Raw genomic sequence first — 19821 nt, 5'->3', positions numbered from 1 at the left:
TATGTATATTCTTTTTCATATTCTTTTCCATTATGGTTTGTCACAGGATATTGAATATAGTTCCCAGTGCTATACAGTACGACCTTGTTGTTTATCCATCCTATATATATCTATGATAGAGTTTAATTTAGAAATCAGGCACAGCAAGAGATTAACAGCTATAACTAATAATAAAATAGAACAATTATAATAATACACTATAATGCAAGTTATGTGAATATGATCTCTCTCCCTCATTCTCAGAATATCTTATTGTACAAATTTAATGCCTTTTCCATCTTAACTAAGGACGTATCATGCAATATGGCTGTAACTTTTGCAGTTTGAGGTACGACAACAAAGCTAGTACAGATTTCTTTTTCCTTCTTCACAATTTCATGGATAGAAGATTTACTCTTACTGTCAATCGTAGCAACTTCAGCATACAATTTTTTTCCTTTGTTAAGTTGTGAACTTTCACCTTTTCATTTAACGGAAGCACAGCTTCTCTTTGCCATATTTGAATTGCCAGCATCACTACTCTTGTGCTTTGGGCCCATTATTAAGTATCAATAAAATAAGGGTTACTTGAAAACAAGCACCACGATACTGCAGCAATGGCTACCAAGTCACTAATGGGCAGGATACACTGGACAAAGGGATGATTCATGTCCTGGGTGGGACAGAGCAGGATGTTGCGAGATTTCATCATGCCACTCAGAATGGCGCACAATTTAAAACTTACAAATTTTCCATGTAATATTTTCAGACCATGGTTGACCATGGGTAACTGAAACTGCAGAAAATGAAACCACAGATAAGGGTGCACTACTATAACAAGAAAAGGCTTGTGTTTTAGAAAGCTAACTGCTGGCTGTGTGGCGGACAGATTGGAGAAGGGAGAAATTCCAGGGAGAACCTCTAAGACCTTAGGACGTTATTGCAGTAATATACCAAAAGGTGGTGAAGACTTACCCTAAGAAAGGAGAGAAGAGGACGGGTTCAAGAGATGTTAGCAGGTAGAATTAATAGGATCTGTGTCTGATCTGATACATAGAATCAATAAGTAAGCTTCACAAGGGCAGAGGTTTTTGTCTGTTTTGTTCATTGAGATCATTGTGCAAATGAGTGAATGAATAAAGAATGAATGAATGTGCAAATGAAACCAACTTCCTCCCTGCCCCTCTACCCTGAAAGGAATTGAATTCAGAAGGCTGGACCTGACACATTTAAGAATTAAAAGATAAGTTCCTTGAGAGCAGGGATTATATATTTTTTTCTCATCACTATGTTTTCAATACTTGGCTTGGCACACAGTACATATTTGTTAGATTAATGACAAATTCTTCCCTGCTCAAATTTATATATTTCAGTTTTGTAGCTTTATCATTAGGTGGCGCTAAGAAACCATTTTCTTCTCTACATGGAAGATTTAGCTGGGAGACTTGTTTTTTTTTTTTTGTTTGTTTGTTTGTTTGTTTTTTTTGCTGTACGCGGGCCTCTCACTGTTGTGGCCTCTCCCGTTGTGGAGCACAGGCTCCAGACGCACAGGCTCATCGGCCATGGCTCACGGGCCCAGCCGCTCCGCGGCACGTGGGATCCTCCCGGACCAGGGCACGAACCCGCGTCCCCCGCATCGGCAGGCGGACTCCCAACCACTGCGCCACCAGGGAAGCCCTGGGAGACTTGTTTTTTTAAACTGATTGTGAAATAGTTACAATATTCCTTTCAGGCTAGTGATTGAACTTTTTAAATAAATTAAAATATAGGGAAGACTGCTCATTTAAATGAGTATTCAAAGTAAGAAATGACTATATTTTATAATACTCTCAGAAGAAGTAATTTAATTGGACTTGGTGAATATTATTTTCACGAATGCAAGGCCATACATGATATATACCTCATTAATCTTTATGATATATATGTTCATGCTGATGTATGTCAGCAGTGTCTCAAAATGTTCTCAAAATATGTAACATGTTTCAGACTTCTCCCTAATGAAGCTCTACTCAGTAAAATAAATAGATCTATTTCTATGATAGACTTTGACATAGCAGAACACAAATGACGTAAGACCAGTTAAGCTGAGGACCTAGCTCTTTAGTATTTTTAGCTACTTAATATTTGCTACTTTTTAAAGTGATTTTCAAAATAAAGTTGATGTATCCCCTGCATTCATTTCATCTGGGGTGCTTAATTTCTGGGCCCCATTCCAGAGAACTCTACTAGGAATCAAAATTTCTGCACTTCTCCTTACCAAAGAGTATGTACTGTGTGATTTCATTTATATAAAATTCTAGGAAATGAAAACTAGAATATAGTGACAAAAATTTGATCGGTGGTTGCCTGGGGATAGAGAGCAGTTTGGGAGGAGCAGGAGGGAGAGATTACAAGGGAGCATTAGGAAACTTAGGGGTGATGATTGTGTTCATTATCTGGACTGTAGTGGTGGTTTCAAGGGTATACACATATGTCAAAACTTATCAAATCGTATACTTTAAATATGTGCAGCTCACTGTATGACAGATATACCTCAATAAAGCTGTTTTTTAAAAAGTAAAAAAATATGTCTGCACTTCTGACAAGTTCCCCAGGTGATTATTCATTCTTTCAGAGTTTGAGAATCAGTACATTTGACTCTTGAGCAGCTCAGGTTTGAACTGCAAGAGTCCACTCATACAGGGATTTTTTTCACCAAATACAGTACGACACCATTTGTAGTTGGTTGAATCCACAGATGTGGAAACTCTAAAGTTTCCACAGAGGGCAAACTATAAAGTTACGCTTGGATTTTTGACGGCAAGGATGGTTGGTGTCCCTAACCTCCACGTTGTGCAAGGGTCAACTGTACTTTAAAACATAGGAAAGCAACTGACAAGATAGCTTTAGCCAAATCAAAGAAACTCTAAAGTCACCATATCTTTTATGTTTTCCTACCATTTATCCAGTTGTACCTGTTTCAAATCTAGCTGCTCCACTCACTGCTATTGTCACTGCTTTGGTTCACCACATGACAAAGTCAAAACTTCTTAGCATCCCTGATGTTAAATATTCTTTACAGTGTGGCTCTTCTATATATTATCATCCTTTTTTCCTTATACTTTAACCTGCAGCCATTTAGATCTTTTTCTGTTTCCTAAAGACTCTTTGATCTTGCAGATACTGTTTTCTCTGCCTCAAATGCATCTCCCTATTATTTTTTTCCCTACCTTTTTTTATGCAGTGGATTTACACTTATATTTCAAGTTCCAAATCAAATGTTATTTTCTCTTTAAAGTCTTAAATTCCCAAGGCAGAGTTAGTGTTCCACTGTTCTTTGTCCAGATAGCATTTTGTTCATACCTCTACTGTATTTATTCAGTTGTTTTGCAGTTGTATGTCTGTTTCTTCCAGTGAACCGTGAGCTCTTAGAGAACAGGGATTATGTTATGTTCATCTTTGTATTTCTCTGATTTAGGCTTGGCTTCCCATAGGGGCTCAGTAAGTAATCGACTGTTCAATGAATAAATGAATCAGTTACCAAAGTGGAGCATCCATTAACTTGCCATATTTGTTTTCCTTAAATTTTGTGTTTTCTAAATTTAGTTTATTATGTTACATTTTCATATAGAATATTAAAAAATGTGTTTTAAGGAATTTTTTGATATTATTTTTCCCTCGAAATAGATTCTGATATCAAAGTCCTTGAAGACCAGTTTGATGAAATCATAGTCGATATAGCCACAAAACGTAAGCAGTATCCCAGAAAGATCCTTGAATGTGTCATCAAAATCATAAAAGCAAAACAAGAAATTCTGGTAAGATGATTTACCTTTAAAATAGTAAATTTTATGTAATGTCTGTTTTACTACAGTAAAAAAATTAAAGTATGAGATCCAAGTGGAGGTAAGTGACATTTTGTTTTCTTTGTCTTTCCTGCCTCAGTTGCTACTGTTTGTCTCCTTCAAAGTCACACTAGGTTTTGAATACAGCTGATGATAAAATAAAATAGAATTTGAAGATAGAAGACTGACAGTGACTTAATTCTGAGACCAGGAGGGAAAAAGAAATGTATTTTTTAAGCCTTTTCCTTCTATCCGTCATTTGTGTTTGGCACATTATTTGTATATGTTTATGTATTTTGGAAGACCCTTTAGTTAAATCGATGATGAAGATTGACTACCTGTTTTTTAACAACAAAATTTGCTTTATGAATTGTGTATAATTTGTTTTGTTCCAAAAATCATGATGAGGTGGAAGTAGGTTTGCTGGGAATGGCATTACCTGTGGAGTGAGACATACATGTTGCTTTCGATTGTGCTTTACTTTTTGTCATTAGTTTTTGAAATTAGCATACTTTCACATATAAATTTTCTAGTTGCTTTCCTTTCAGGAATTGTTTTAGAGAGTGAAGACAGGTACTTTCTCTAAAACATTTTAGTTATCATTCTGTGAGAAAAAAATAATTATAAGCAAAATTTTTCATTTTTTTCTTCCATAGAAGTCAGTCCTCCAAGAAATACCCCACTCCCTTTGCCTCATCCACTTTTAAAGTTTCCTCGGGAAAAACATTCAAAATGTATTTATTTTCCAGCATTTCCCTCTCTATTACTACCCTTCCTCCCCCACCCAAACCTAGTAATCAGTATTGCATAAAAGAAAGGAAGTTGGCCGGCCTAGGTGGGGTACTGCTGTGGAAGTTTAAAATTGATGCAAAATGGATGGGGTAAGGATACTAAAGACAGCTTTTTTAAAAAACAAACAAACAACAACAACAGTAACAAAAACTTTTTGGCTTCTGCTACTTTGGGCAAGAGAAAGGAGAGACATTCTTCTCTTTCTTTTTGCCTGAATTTTGGATCCCGTTCTTATAGTTCTGCTATTGCAGTCCCAGTGTATCACAGGATACGTAGGTAGGCATTAGTGTGCTGATATGGTAGTGGCCTGGCCACGTTTTTGTTTTTTTTTTTTTCTGGCCACTTTTTAAAACAGTTTCTATGGGAATATGAGTTCTGAGTTCTAAACACTTCTTAAAATGAACTTTTGAAAAACAGTCCATTCATAATTTGAAAACTACCTTGTACTTTATAAACACAAGATTCCATCTCTATGCCTCTAATTTGCTTGATTGCTTTTCTTATGCTTTTTGTTTTTCCTGGGTTTTTTTTTTGGCTGCACTTTAGTTCCTTGACCAGGGATTGAACCCTGACCCTCAGCAACAAAAGCGTGGAGTCCTAACCACTGGACCACCAGGGAATTCCCTCTTATGCTTTTTTATGGTGCTATATTTTAGTGTATGCAGTAGGTGGCAATACTATAAAAGGTATAATTCAGTCTTAGTTTGATCTTTTCTTTTCTCCTCCCTTTCCTACAGATTTTCAGGATCTAATTTTGGGGTTTTTTGTTTGTTTTTGTTTTTTTAGCAAAAGAATGGTACTACTGACTAATAATATATTTGCTTATATAAACTGAAGAAAATGTTTGTATGAGGCACTAAGTTGTTAAATTAAATCTATTTTAATTTATTTTATGTTTAGAAGCAATACCACCCTGTTGTACATTCACTGGACCTAAAACATGACCCTGATCCAGGTGAGTCAGTGTTTATGGTAAAAGTTAAGCATGAGCTTGTAATTTTCAGGAGTTCCTGATACTCTTTTAAAGGTTTCAGCATCAAGGGTATCTTCCCTTTGATGCTCTAACTCACTACCAGTCATCAGTGTTTAACTCTTTTTTTTACTTAGGATTATAAGAACTTGGTCTAAACCTTCCAACTCAGAATCTCCAGGGCTAGGACCCAGGAATCTGGACTTTTATTAAGCACTCTCCTGACCTAGACTATTATAACACCTTGTCAATCTCTAACTTCTGTTATAATACCCTCCCATCTCTAATGCTATTAAACCATCCATTCTTTGCATTACAGCCAAAGTTATACTATTAAAGCACTCATGGTGTCTCTCCTTAGTGTGATAACCATCACTGGTTTCTCATTATTTACAGAATAAAATCCAACAAAAATATAATGTTGAACTTAAGAAGAGATACATACACTTGTTATGCCTTTGAACTCAATTCTGTTTCCACTTAGGTGCATCCTCTAAATCACAAAGAAATAAAATTTATACCAATTTTGTAAATCCAGCAATAGAACTGACTTTGCTAAAAATGTGGATCATATGTATTTTTAAATGACTGTATTCTCACATTTAAAAATTTCTAGCAGTTTTCTTGAGACCTTTTGAAATTTGCCTTTGGTGCTCAAAAGTACCATTTCTGAAATATCAGTAAAACAGTTAAGTCCTTCATTTATTTGTATGGGATTTCTATACATATGGCTTTGAGTACCTCACCCTTGTTGAATTCTGATTTACTTTCTAACATGTCCCCTTGCCCTTTGTAAGTGTCCCAAGCCAATGGGATAAACTGAGAGGGGGAAGTAAAGATACTCTGAAATTGGTTAAAATCACAGCACTCACTGTATTTGATAATAAAAATTGACCTAGGACCTAACACTTAATTGTCATGGTTCACTAAAAAGGATTAGTTGCCAAAATGCAGTGGTTGACATATACTTGTTTTGGTTTTGAACAACAAAAAAATAATAATTGAAAAATGTATTGTCACAATATACTCAAGTATTACTTTTTAACTATAGTTAATTCTCCAAAGAAACTTGGTTAACCTTTTTATCTTAGGAGGGAAAACAGGTTTATTTAAATGATCCTTTGACAGTCTACGTGATTTTCTTCCTACCATTCCAGTTATGTAGTATTAGTGGAAAAATCTTCTTTGTCATGTGATTCTGACTTAACAGTTAAGCAAATAATTAGAATCTATCTTTTGGATAAATTTTGAGATTTTTGTCATTATACATTTTCATAATGTTTATAAGCTTAGAATAGCAGCAGCTCTTTAAGCACAGCAAAATTAACTTATTGTTTTATTAGCTGGATGTCCTTGGGCAAGTCACTTGACTTCAAGCCTCAGTTCCCGGGGGGAACTCTGGGGGATATGGAGATAAAAAAGATTCTCCCCGTAAAGAGCTTATGTCTGAGTAGAAATAAGAGATAAACATAAAACAGGATTCTTTCATGCTCTCCAACTGATTCCTTTCCCGGTTTTCTCCATCCGAGTAAACAGCACCTTCTCCTACGTACTGCTTTAGTGAGAAGTCAACTTTGATTCTTTCCTCTCCTGAACTCCTCATCTACAATCCATCAATAAGTCCTACAAATTATTCCTTTGAAATATAATCTCACATTCATCCACTTCTCTTCACCTCTCTATTATCACCTCTAATCTAGGTCACCATCACTCTAGCCAGGATTTGTAGACGTGCTTTCCTGAAGGTCTTCTGTTTCACTCTTATTCTCTTCCAATCCATTGCATGCACCTCAAGCAGAGTTGATTTTTTAAAAAATTCTTTGAAAATTTCAAACATATAGAAAACATGGAGTATAACATAATGAACATCTTTGTATTTACCACTTATTTTTAAGGGCTATTCAAATTTGCCAAACTTGGGTCAGACCTTCTTAGGAATTAAAAGATATGGATACAGTTGAAACTTTCTTTGTACCCTTCACCATCCCATTCCACTCCCTCTTACTTCAGAAGTAACCACCATCCTCAAGGTTAGTGGACCGTTCCTATCCATGTTTTTATGCTTTTATTGATACTTCATCAATGTATCCATAAACAATGTATGGCATTTGTTTTAAAATTTTACATATATTGTATCATACCAGTCATATCATTCTGCAACTTATTTTCCCCCTCAATATTTTATACACACATATCTCTCTATTCATTTAGTTTCTAAATAATATTCCTGAGTATGAATACACCTCTGTAAATCCATTCCTCTACTGAGGGACACTTAGTTTCTTTTTTTTTTTTTTTGGCTGTTATAAACAATATTACAATGAATATTTTTATACCTGTGTCCTTGTAAAGTGTAAATATGTCACATATTTTGTGGGGTAGATTTCTGAAAGCAAAATTTCTAGGTCCACAGGGCTTGTCTCTGTTCAGCTTTATTACATATGAGCTTTACTACCCCTCCAAAAGAGTCGTATCAGTTTACCGTCCCACCAGCAGTGTTTGAAAGTTCTTGCTTCTCTACATTTTGCCAACAATTATTACTGTCAGGCTTTCTGTATTTTTTTTTTTCTGCCAATTTGATGGACGTGCGATAGTATTTAAAGTGAGGTTGAGCATCCTTGAATTCCCTATTTATATTCTTTGCCCGTTTTTTGGTTGGGTTATTTGAATTTTCCTTATTCATTTCTAAGAGTCATATACACAGGCACATGAATGTACAGGCACATGAAGGTACATGCACACACACATTATGGATATTTAGGTTATGAGCACTGTAAATATTTGCTCTAAATTTTTGGCTTGTCTTATAACTTTATAATGACATTTTATATATGTTTACATAAGTTTTAATGTAGTCGGATTTACCAGAGTTTTTCTATTATAAATGCTCTTTCAGTGCCTTTAAGTGTCTATCTAAATGACATAAAGATCCTTTGTTATTTTATTTATAGACTTTTGATTATCATATTTAGGTCTTGAATACAACTGAATTTTTAAAAAAATTTTATAAGGAAGGGATCTAATTTCTACTGTACTGGTACCCAGTTGTCTTAGCATCATTTATTGAATAGTCCATCTCTTTTCCACTGCTTTGTAATGTCACTCTCTAATATACTAAGTTTCCATGTATTTGGGGGTCTGTTTCCGGGCTTTGTCTCTCTTTTTCTTTTTTTTTTTTTCTGGGCCCGCGTCTTGTGGGATCTTAGTTCCCTGACCAGGGATTGAACCCTGGCCCTTGCCAGTGAAAATGTGGAGTCTTAGCCACTGGACCACCAGGGAATTCCTCTGGATTCTCTTTTAACGTTATTCGTTGACTTGGCTGTCTCAGCACCATTACCACACTTTTTAAGTTTCTGTAGTTTAAAAAGAAGTCTTGATATCTTGCAATTTCTTCCAAATTTTGTTGCCTGTTTTTGGCCCTTTACTCTTCCGTAGGAATTGTTAGGATCAACTTGTAAAATTGCTTGAAAAATCTTATTGGGATTTGATTGGGATTGCATTTAATTTATAGATAAATTTGGAGAGAAGTGCCACGTTTACAATATATGTCTTCCCATTTGTGAACATATTATATCTCATTTTGGGTTTTTCAAAATGTCCTCCAATAGTGTTTTATAAACACATGTAATAAAGATGTTTATAAGAATGCTGCCTGCTTGCTATGTTGAAAACAGTGTTATTTAAGGGACTGGATCTGATAAGATATTCTGTAATGCATGTAGAGAAGTGTTTAAAGACATGTAATAAAGATGGTTTTAAGGAAAAAACAGTATTTTATAAATTTCTCCACATAGGTTTTACGCATCTTTTATTTGTTCCTAGATACCTTTTTGTAGCTATTGTAAATAGTAATATTTTGGGATTGCACATTGTAATTGAATATTCCTGGTGTTTAGGAATACCGTCGATTTTTATTTGCTGAACTCTTGTTAGTTCTAAATGGATTAGCTAATTTCAACTAGATTTTTAAAAATGTAGATAATCATCATTTGCAAGTAATGCTAGGTTTTATCTTTTTCCTAACTTTATACATGTTCTATTTTTGTCTTATTATTACATTGATTAGAGCCTCCATTATAAATATTTAGGGGGTGCGGGAAGGATAAATCAGGAGTTTGGGATTAGCAGATACAAACTACTACATATAAAACAGATAAACAACAAGGTCCTAATGTATAGCACAGGGAACTATATTCAACGTCCTATAATAAACCCTAATGGAAAAGAATATGAAAAAGAATATATATATATATATATATATATATATATATGTATAACTGCATCAGCTTGCAGTACCCCAGAAACTAACACAGCATTATAAATCAACTATACTTCAACAAAAAAATTTTTAAGGAAAAAAAACCAAAAACTGAAAAAAAAACAACCTCCAGTGTAATGTTGAATACTAGTAATGATAGTGGCCATGATATATATATATATTTTAAATTTATTTTATTTATTTATTTTTGGCTGCGTTTGGTCTTCGTTGCTGCGCGGGCTTTCTCTAATTGTGGCGAGCAGGGGCTACTCTTGGTTATGGTGCGTGGGCTTCTCATTGCGGTGGCTTCTCTTGTTGTGGAGCCCGGGCTCTAGGTGAGCAGGCTTCAGTAGTTGCAGCATGCAGGCACAGTGGTTGTGGCTCGCAGGCTCTAGAGTGCAGGCTCAGTAGTTGTGGTGCACGGGCTTAGTTTCTCCATGGCATGTGGGATCTTCCCAGACCAGGGCTCGAACCCATGTCCCCTGCATTGGCAGGCGGATTCTTAACCACTCCGCCACCAGGGAAGCCCAGTGGCCATGATATTTTAAAATTATGAATAAATGTTTAATTTTATTGAACACTTCTTTTGCATCAACTGAGATCATATACTTGTTTGACCAACTTTATTGAGGTATAGTTTACATATAATAAAATACATCAATTATATGCATACAGTTTGAGTTTTGACAAATGTATACAACTATGTAACTGTGACCACAATTCAGATATAGAATTTTTCATCACTCATGAAGTTCCCTTGTGCCCCTAGATCGTATGCTTTTTTGTCTCTAACTGTTAATATGGTGAGTTAACAGTGACAGATTTTTCTGATGGTTATCTTTGCATTCATAGAGAAAACCCCACACTCATTAGTATATTTTTTCTTTTATACACTTGAATTAAATTTACTTATACTCTATACCTGTATTTTATTTAGTATATTAACCTATAGTATATTTGCATCTGTAGTCACACAAAAAATAAACATGTGTTTTAAAACATACTGAACAGGCAGGAATAGAGACATAGACTTAGAGAATGGATGTGTGGACATGGTGGGGAGGGGCGGGGAGGGTGGGACGGGTTGGGAGATTGGGAGTGACATGTATACACTACCATGTGTAAAAAAGATGGCTGGCCTGAGCATGCTGTAAAGCACAGGAAGCTCAGCTCGGTGCTCTGTGACGACCTAGATGGGCAGGATGGAGGGTGGGGTGGGTGGGAGGTTCAAGAGGGGGGATATAGATATGCATATGGCTGATACACTTCATTGTACAGTGGAAGCTGGCACAACATTGTGGAGCAATTATACTCTAATAAGGAAAAAAATAATAGTAAAGCAGGTGAACTTCAATGAAAAAAACAAACCATACTGTCCCTTTCCAGTTTTGTCATCAAGGTTATGCTGCCCTCACAAAACAGTTTCTAAATGTTGGAGGTTTTTTGTTCCTTGAAGAGTTAAGGTTCATGTATAAAACTGTGTGAGCCTGGGGTATGTATGGGGGTAAGTTTGACTTAACTGATTTAGTATACTTAATGGTTATTGATTTCTTCAGGTTTTTAATTTTTTCTTGAATCAAATTTGGTAATATTTGTTTGGAAAATAGTCTGTTTCATCCATGTGTTCAATATGTTGGTATGAAACTGTTTGTAGTATTTGCTTGTAATTAAAAGAATTTGTTCCACATATGCTTATTTCTTAATGTTGTTTGTTTTTGCTTTCTCTTTTTTCTTGATATCTTGCTCTAGATTTCTTTGTTTTTATTGGTCTTTGCAGAGAGTCAGCTTTTAGTTTTGCTGAGTTTCTCTATTTTTTTTTACTTTTCTGGTTCCTTGAGTTCTGATCTTATCTTTAGTGTGGTCTTCCTGCTTTCTTGAGTTTTCTCTGTTATTTTTAGCTTCTTGAGTTAAACACTTAAGTTTACTTCAGTCTTATTTTTAATAAATATGTTTAAGGATACATTTAGATTTATCTCTAAGTCCTGCTTTAGCCATATCCTCGAGACATGACGTGTAGAACTTTCACAATTCAGCTCTGAATATTTTTTTGTTTCCAAATATAGGAGTTTTACTATTTTCCCTCTTTTTTGCCATCTATCATGTTGATAGATTTTTCTTTATTCTCTTATTTTCCTTTTTTCTGGTTTGGAAGCTATATGCAATGCTTCTTTTCCTTTAGTGTTACCTGTAAAATTTGAGCATACTATAATTTTAAAATTATCTAACACAGTCAGGAGTTATACAGTATTTCAGGTCCCCTCCTGGGCAAGAAAAGGACTTTATTACACATTACCCACTGAATAAGCACACCCCTCCCCCAATTTTCCTTCTTGTTTGTGTCTAGAACTTTAGTTCTTCTCTTGTTAAAAAACACTTCAATAGTTGCTACTTTTTTGCACTCAGTGATTAATTAAATTTATAGCAAAATGTTCCAAACTCTCTGTCATGGCTTCCTTCTAGGTTTACTACTCTGTTGATGGGTTCCTTAGGTACTTTGAGTAAAAGTCTGTGGGCGGTAGACTCCTGGTTTTTATTTCATGCTCTTGAATTTTGTTTTATTTACTTTCATTTACCATATGGAATATATTACATCATTATCTTTGACACTTATTTTTTTCTAGTGGCTTTATTGAGGTACAATTCATATACTATCCCATTCACCCATTTAAAGTGTGCAACTCGATATTCACAGGGTTTTATGCAGCCATCACTATAATTAATTTTTAAACATTTTCACCACTTCAAAAAGAAACCCCACATTCTCCCCCTAATCTCTCATCCCTCTCCCTTGGCCCTAGGCAACCATTAATCTGCTTTCTATCTCTATAGATTTGACTATTCTAGACATTTCTTATAAATTAAATCATGTAATATGTCATCCTTTAAGAATGGCTTCTTTGAATTAGCATGTTTTCAAGGTCTATGTTGTAGCATGTATCAGTATTTCATTTCTTTTTTTTGCCAAATATTCTATTTTATGGACATACTACATTTTATTTATCCATTTATCAATATATAGGTATTCTTGAGTTGTTTCTACTTTTGGTTGTTATGAATAATTCTGCTATGAACATTTGTGTACAAGTTATTGTGTGGACATATGTTTACAGTTCTCTTGAGTATATATAGCTAGGAATGGGATTGCTGGATCATATGGGAACTCTATGTTTAGAGGAACTGTTGAACTGTTTTCCAAAGTGGCTGCCCCATTTCACATTTCCACCAGCAGTGTTCGAGGGTTCCAGTTCCACCACATCCTCATCAGCTCTTGTTATTTTCTGTCTTTTTTTTTTTTAATTGGAGTAAAATTGCTTTACAATGTTATGTTAGTTTCTGCTGTACAGTGAAGTGAATCAGCTATATGTCTACCTATATCCCCACCCTCTTGGACCTCCCTCCCCCTTCCCCCCCCCCCCCCGCCCTCTGCCATCTAGGTAATCACAGAACCCAGAGCTGAGCTCCTGGTGCTATACAGCAGGTAGTGTATTTACACATGGTAGTGTATTTATGTCAAACCTAATCTCCCAATTCGTCCCACCCTCTCCTTCCCCTGCTGTGTCCCCATGTCCGTTTTCTACGTCTGTGTGTCTATTCCTGCCCTACAAATAGGTTCATCTGTACCATTTTTCTAGATTCCACATATATGCATTAATACGTGATACTTGTTTTTTTCTTTCTGGCTTATTCCGCTCTGTATGACAGATTGTAGGTCCGTCCACATCTCTGCAAATGACCCAATTTTGTTCCTTTTTATGGCTGAGTAATATTCCATTGTACATATGTACCACATCTTCCTTATCCATTCATCTGTTGTTGGACATTTAGGTTGTTTCCGTGTCCTGTCTATTGTAAATAGTGCTGCAATGAACATTGGGGTACATGTATCCTTTTTTTTTTTAATTTTTTTTTTGGCTAAGTTGGGTCTTCGTTGCTGCATGCAGGCTTCCTCTAGTTGCAGTGAGCAGGGGCTACTCTTCGTTGCGGTGTGTGGACTTGTCATTGCAGTAGCCTCTTGTTGTGGAGCACGGGCTCTAGGCACACAGTCTTCAGTAGTTGTGGATCAGGGACTCTAGAGTGCAGGCTCAGTATTTATGGTGCATGGGCTTAGTTGTTCCGTGTCTTGGACCAGGGCTCAAACCCGTGTCCCCTGCATTGACAGGTAGATTCTTAACCCTGCGCCACCAGGGAAGCCCTATGTGTCCTTTTGAATTATGGTTTTCTCGGTATATGCCTAGTAGTGGGATTGCTGGGTCATATGGTAGTTCTATTTTTAGTTTTTTAAGGAACCTCCATACTGTTCTCCATAGTGGCTGTATCAATTTACATTCCCACCAACAGTGCAGAAGGGTTCCCTTTTCTCCACACCCTCTCCAGCATTTATTGTAGATTTTTTGATGATGGTCATTACAGCCGGTATGAGGTGATACCTCATTGTAGTTTTGTTGTGTTTTGTTTTGTTTTGTGTGATACGCAGGCCTCTCACTGCTGTGACCTCTCCCGTTGCGGAGCACAGGCTCTGGACGCGCAGGCTCAGCGGCCATGGCTCACGGTCCCAGCCGCTCTGCGGCATGTGGGATCTTCCTGGACCGGGGCACGAACCCATGTCCCCTGCATCGGCAGGCGGACTCTCAACCACTGCGCCACCAGGGAAGCCCTAATTGCCATTTTTTTATAGATAATCTATTTTTTCTCTCCTGATTTTTCAGAATTCTTTTTGTATTCTTAATGTTCTGCAGTTTTACCATAATGTGGCTAGATGTTTATTTTTATTTACGTAGCATGGTGCTTGAGGTGCACTTTTTTTTTTAAACGTTGAAAGCAACTTTATTGCTTTTTCTTGATTATGTATAAATGCATTCACATTCCAAAAGTGTTAAAAGCGTAAGAAACAAATTTAAATCACACAAAATCATGTACTCAAGAGATAATCACTATTAACATGTTTATAACCAGTGACCAAGTATTATAATATATTGCTTGAGGCTACACCTTCAATCTACCTGAAGATCTTGCTTCCTTTACCTTGAAAATATATTCTGAATCCAACTACTTCCTACCAAATCCATCTGTACTGCTGTTGTCCTTGTCACTGTATTCTCCTAGTGGGACTGCTACAGTAGTCTCCTCACTGGTCTTCCATTTCAGTTTGCCACACAGCGGATTCTTTTTAAAGCATAATCAGATTATGTCACCCCCTGCCTAAAAGTCTCCAGTGGCTCCCCATCATACTTCCCTTGGTCTCTCTGACCTGGTCCCTGAGTGTGCCTCTTATTCCATCTCTGACCCCGGTTTCTTACCACTCTCACCTTTGTTTACTGAGCTCCAGCTACACTAGCATTCTTTCTGTTTCACCAAGAATGTGCCAAACACACAGTGGCCCTGTGGCTTTCACACTTGTTGCTCCCCCATTCCTATCTGAAACTTCATTCAGCTGTCTGTTCAAAGTGTTACCTCATCAGAGAGGTCTTCCCTGACAATCTGTGTCAAATCCCCTACTGACCCACTTGGTCATACTCTATCACTTTAACCTGCTTTATTTCCCCCACTCCTTACTGACATTATGTAATTTCTGTTCATTTTATTGTCTTCATCCCTTCCCCCCGCCAAGGACTTTGTTTTGTCCACTTTTGTATCCCGTAGCTCTAAGATCATTATCTGACATAGCACACTCAGGAAATATTTATGAAATAAGTACATAATTATACATGTTCTTTTTAAATTAAAAAATAAGGATAGCATTTTATTTTTTGTTTTTGGCTTCCTTTCTCCTTTCCCATCTACTGCTCCTTCAGATGTCCAACATTAATCTGGTATGAATCCATTTATCCATTTTTCTCTTCTCGTATAATCATATAGAAATACATATGTACTAGACATTTGGGGAGCATAATTTATTTTACAGAAAATTGATTTATGTATTCAGATTATCTACACCTGACTCTTCTAACCTAAGTATATGGGAGAATCCTCCAATTCAACTGCCATAGAGCTAACATTATTATTTTAAACTGTTTTATATTTTTATAATTAGTTTTTGTTTTGTTCTCTTAATAAGTGTAAGCTTAATATAAACTTTTAAATAATCAGTGGTGTATATATAGTAGAAAATGAAAGTCCACCATACTTGTCTTCCCAAGTCTATCTGATGCCACACACCTTCAAATAGATAACTACTGTAACTGTTTGATATGTCTAATTTTAGGTCTTTATATCAGTGCATTTGTATGTGGGCAGATAGGCACAGGGAGTTTTGAGTTATTTATTTTTTATATATAAGTATTATACAATATATTATATTCCATTATTTTTTTTCACTCAACTAGGTAACACATAGTTCAGCTCTGTGCTGCTTATTGGTAATTTCTTTATGTTTTTGTACATATACACACAATTTTATTTAAATAGATCATACACATATTTTTTTGGTTTGGGTGGATTTTTTGTTTGTTTTGCTTGCTTCCTTTTTCTTCTCATCTTCCACTCAGATCTCTGTGTGTACTTTCAATCTGAGGACTCCCATCTTCTAGAAAATCTTTAACTTAATCATTCAACTTCGCTTCTTTATCATTTTTTCTATTTTTGTAGTATTCTTGTTTTTATTTCATAGCGTATTTTTTTTCTGTAATGTCTGTTATGATTTCCTTTAGCTATTGGAGGATCCTAAACCTTTAAAAATCATTTTCAGATTGCTCTATTTTTATTCCATCTGCAGCAAGTTCCTCTCCTTGACATTGGTTATAGTGGCTGTCTTTCATGGTTGTAATTTCTTCATGCATTTAAGAATTTTGCTTAGCAAGTGCTTCTTGACTAAGTTTTTCATGTGCTTATTTTCTTATTGCTGCTTTCCCCTCTTCCTGTCTAGTAGTTTTGTGGTTTCCTTCCGTCTGGCCCTTGAACAGTCCCAGGCTAGAACCATATCTTAAATTGACACTGTGGGGCCCCTGTTCCACTGCAATATTGGAGATAGTGGATCTAGTCACTAAGTCAGCAGGCAGCTTAATCTAGGCCTGGGCTTTGAGGTATTTTCTGCTTCCCATCAACTTCTAGTGTAGCTTTAAGTATGCTGCAGCTCCTCTCAGTGGTTAATGTCAGGTTTTTTTTTTCCAGCCTCCTTTTCAGGGTAGGAAAACTCCATTTCAGCCCTTGGTTTGATTATGAGGTCGACTCTCCCCATTTCCTGCCCCTCTGGAGCACTTTGATCCCCTTTTATCTTGTGGGAAGCAAATTCCTGGTTACTTACTGCCTACCTACCATCTGCCTACCAGTGGATCTGCAACTTCAGCCTGACTTACAGCTTTTTCTCGTCTGCGTTTTTCTGGTTCAAAGAAATGTTTACTTTATATATGCTTTGGGATTTGTTTTTTTTAATTTTCTATATTTATCCAATGGTGTTTTGGACAAAGGTGGGGAGTTTATGAACTTCCAAGACCAACTTGAATAAAAATCTAGGATACTCTTAAAAACACAAATCAACTTTAATTCCTTTGCTTAAAATCCTAAAATCTTCCAATTTTAAATATAATAGACTTCAAACTTCTCAGCATTCCTTTACATGACCTGGCTCCTCTAAATTCATTTCAGGCACTTTTTGCTGTAGCCCTAGACCCCATCTTTCAGTTCTTTGAAAGTACCTCACTTTCACATATGCTTCTTCCCAATGCTTCTTTTTTTTTTAATTGTTATTGAAATATAGTTGATTTACAATGTTGTGTTAGTTTCAGGCATATAGCAAAGTGGTCTCTCTCTCTCTCTCTCTATCTATCTATATATATCCCTTTTTAGGTTCTTTTCCATTGTAGGTTATTATAAGATAATGAATAGAGTTCCCTGTGCTATACAGTAGGTCCTTATTGGTTATGTATTTTATATATAGTAGTGTGTATATTTTAATCCCAAACTCCTGATTTATTCCTCCTATCCTTTCCCCTTTGGTAACCATAAGTTTGTTTTCTATGTCTGTGAGTCTATTTCTGTTTTGTAAATAAATTCATTTGTATCATTTTTTTTAGATTCCACATATAAGCAATATCATATGATATTTGTCTTTCTCTGTCTGACTTCACTTAGCATGATAATCTCTAGGTCTATCCATGTTGCTGCAAATGGCATTATTTCATTCTTTTTATGGTTGAGTAGTATTCCATTGTGTACATATACCACAGCTTCTTTATCCATTTATCTGTCAGTAGACACTTAGGTTGTTTTCATGTCTTGGCTATTATAAATAGTGCTGCTATGGACATTGGGGTGCATGTGTCTTTTCAAATTATAGTTTTCTCCAAATAAATGCCCAGGAGTGGAATTGCTGGTAGCTCTATTTTTAGTTGTTTAAGAAATCTCCATACTGTTCTCCACAGTGGCTTCACCAATTTACATTCCCACCAGCAGTGTAGGAGGGTTCCCTTTTCTCCACACCCTCTCCAGCATTTATTATTTGTAGACTTTCTGATGATGGCCATTCTGACTGGTGTGAGGTGATACCTCATTATTGTTTTGATTTGCATTTCTTAAATAGTGATGTTGAGCATCTTTTCATGTGCCTGTTGGCCATCTGTATGCCATCTTTGGAGAAATGTCTGTTTAGGTATTCTGCTCATTTTTTTTTAAATACATTTATTTATTTTGGGCTGCATTGGGTCTTCGTTGCTGCTCACTGGCTTTCTCTAGTTGCGGCGAGCGGGGGCTACTCTTTGTTGCGGTGCGTGGGCTTCTCATCGCGGTGGCTTCTCTCTTGTTGCGGAGCACGGGCTCTAGGCATGCGGGCTTCAGTAGTTGTGGCTCACAGGCTCTAGAGCGCAGGCTTAGTAGTTGCGGCGCACGGGCTTAGTTGCTCCGCAGCATGTGGGCTCTTCCCGGACCAGGGCTCGAACCCGTGTCCCCTGCATTGGCAGGCGGATTCTTAACCACTGTCCCACCAGGGAAGTCCCTGGGCTCATTTTTTGATTGGGTGTTTTTTTGTTTGTTTTTGATATTGAGCCGTATGAGGTGTTTGTGTATTTTTGGAAATTAATCCCCTGTCGGTCACATAGTTTGCAAGTATTTCCTCCCGTTCCATAGGCTGTATTTTTGTTTTGTTGATGGTTTCCTTTGATGTGCAAAGCCTTTTAAGTTTAATTAGGTCCCATTTGTTTATTTTTGTTTTTATTTCCATTACTCTAGGAGACAAATCCAAAAAAAAACATTGCTGTGATTTTTGTTAAAGGGTGTTCTGCCTATGTTTTCCTTTAGGAGTTTTATAGTATCCAGTCTTACGTTTAGGTCTTTAATCCATTTTGAGTTTGCTTTTGTGTGTGGTGTTAGAGAATGTTCTAATTTCATTCTTTTACATGTAGCTGTCCAGTTTTCCCAGCACCACTTGTTGAAGAGACTGTCTTTTATCCATTGTACATTCTTGCCTCCTTTGTCATAGATTAATTAACCATAAGTGCGTGAGTTTATTTTCCCCAGGGCTTCTAAGGTTGACATCTTTTCAATTTTTCTTTCGCATTTAAACGCTACCTCCTCAGAGGATCTTCCCTAACTACCCTAACTAAAATAGCCTCTCTCCAGTTCTCTATCATAACCCTTGTTTATTTCCTTAATATCATTTGTTACGATATGTATTTGTGTGTTTCTTTATGGTTTCTCACAAAACTGAAAGCTTCATGAGCTTTTTACTTTGTGTTTGCATGATATAGTATCATGCTCAGTAAATACTTACTGCCTGATTATTATTCACCCATCCATTCAGCATATTTATTGAATGTCTACTATATGCCAGAACTGTTCTCACTGTGGAGGATGTAATGGTGAACAACACAGACAGGGTCCTTGCTCTGTGGAGCTTATGTTCTAGTGGGAGAAGAAAAGTATCAACAAATAGTAAAATAAATAAGTAAAATCAGTGTTACGGTGGTGTGTTTAGGTGATGGGAAACACTTTTCTGAGGAAGCAGCAAGAAGGAATTTACCTTGTGACAATCAAGAGGAAGAACTTTTCAGTTAGAGAGAAGAGCTAGA

At 36.4% G+C, this 19821-nt stretch overlaps 1 protein-coding gene across 2 annotated transcripts in view; it reads left to right on the top strand.

The window, feature by feature from the left end:
• The window catches only part of NSL1 (NSL1 component of MIS12 kinetochore complex), a 38255-nt gene that overhangs the window by 4241 nt on the left and 14193 nt on the right, over nt 1–19821 (top strand). For both annotated transcript variants that reach the window (XM_004275266.3, XM_049709417.1), the window contains exons 3-4: nt 3646–3776; nt 5496–5550. In XM_004275266.3, the coding sequence (XP_004275314.1) occupies nt 3646–3776; nt 5496–5550 (186 nt within the window). The remainder of the gene's footprint in view (nt 1–3645; nt 3777–5495; nt 5551–19821) is intronic.

Source organism: Orcinus orca, chromosome 1 (genome assembly GCF_937001465.1).
Source record: "Orcinus orca chromosome 1, mOrcOrc1.1, whole genome shotgun sequence".
NCBI classification, from domain to species: domain Eukaryota; kingdom Metazoa; phylum Chordata; class Mammalia; order Artiodactyla; family Delphinidae; genus Orcinus; species Orcinus orca.
Note: the sequence above shows the minus strand (reverse complement) of the source record. Positions and strands in the feature narration are given on the sequence as shown.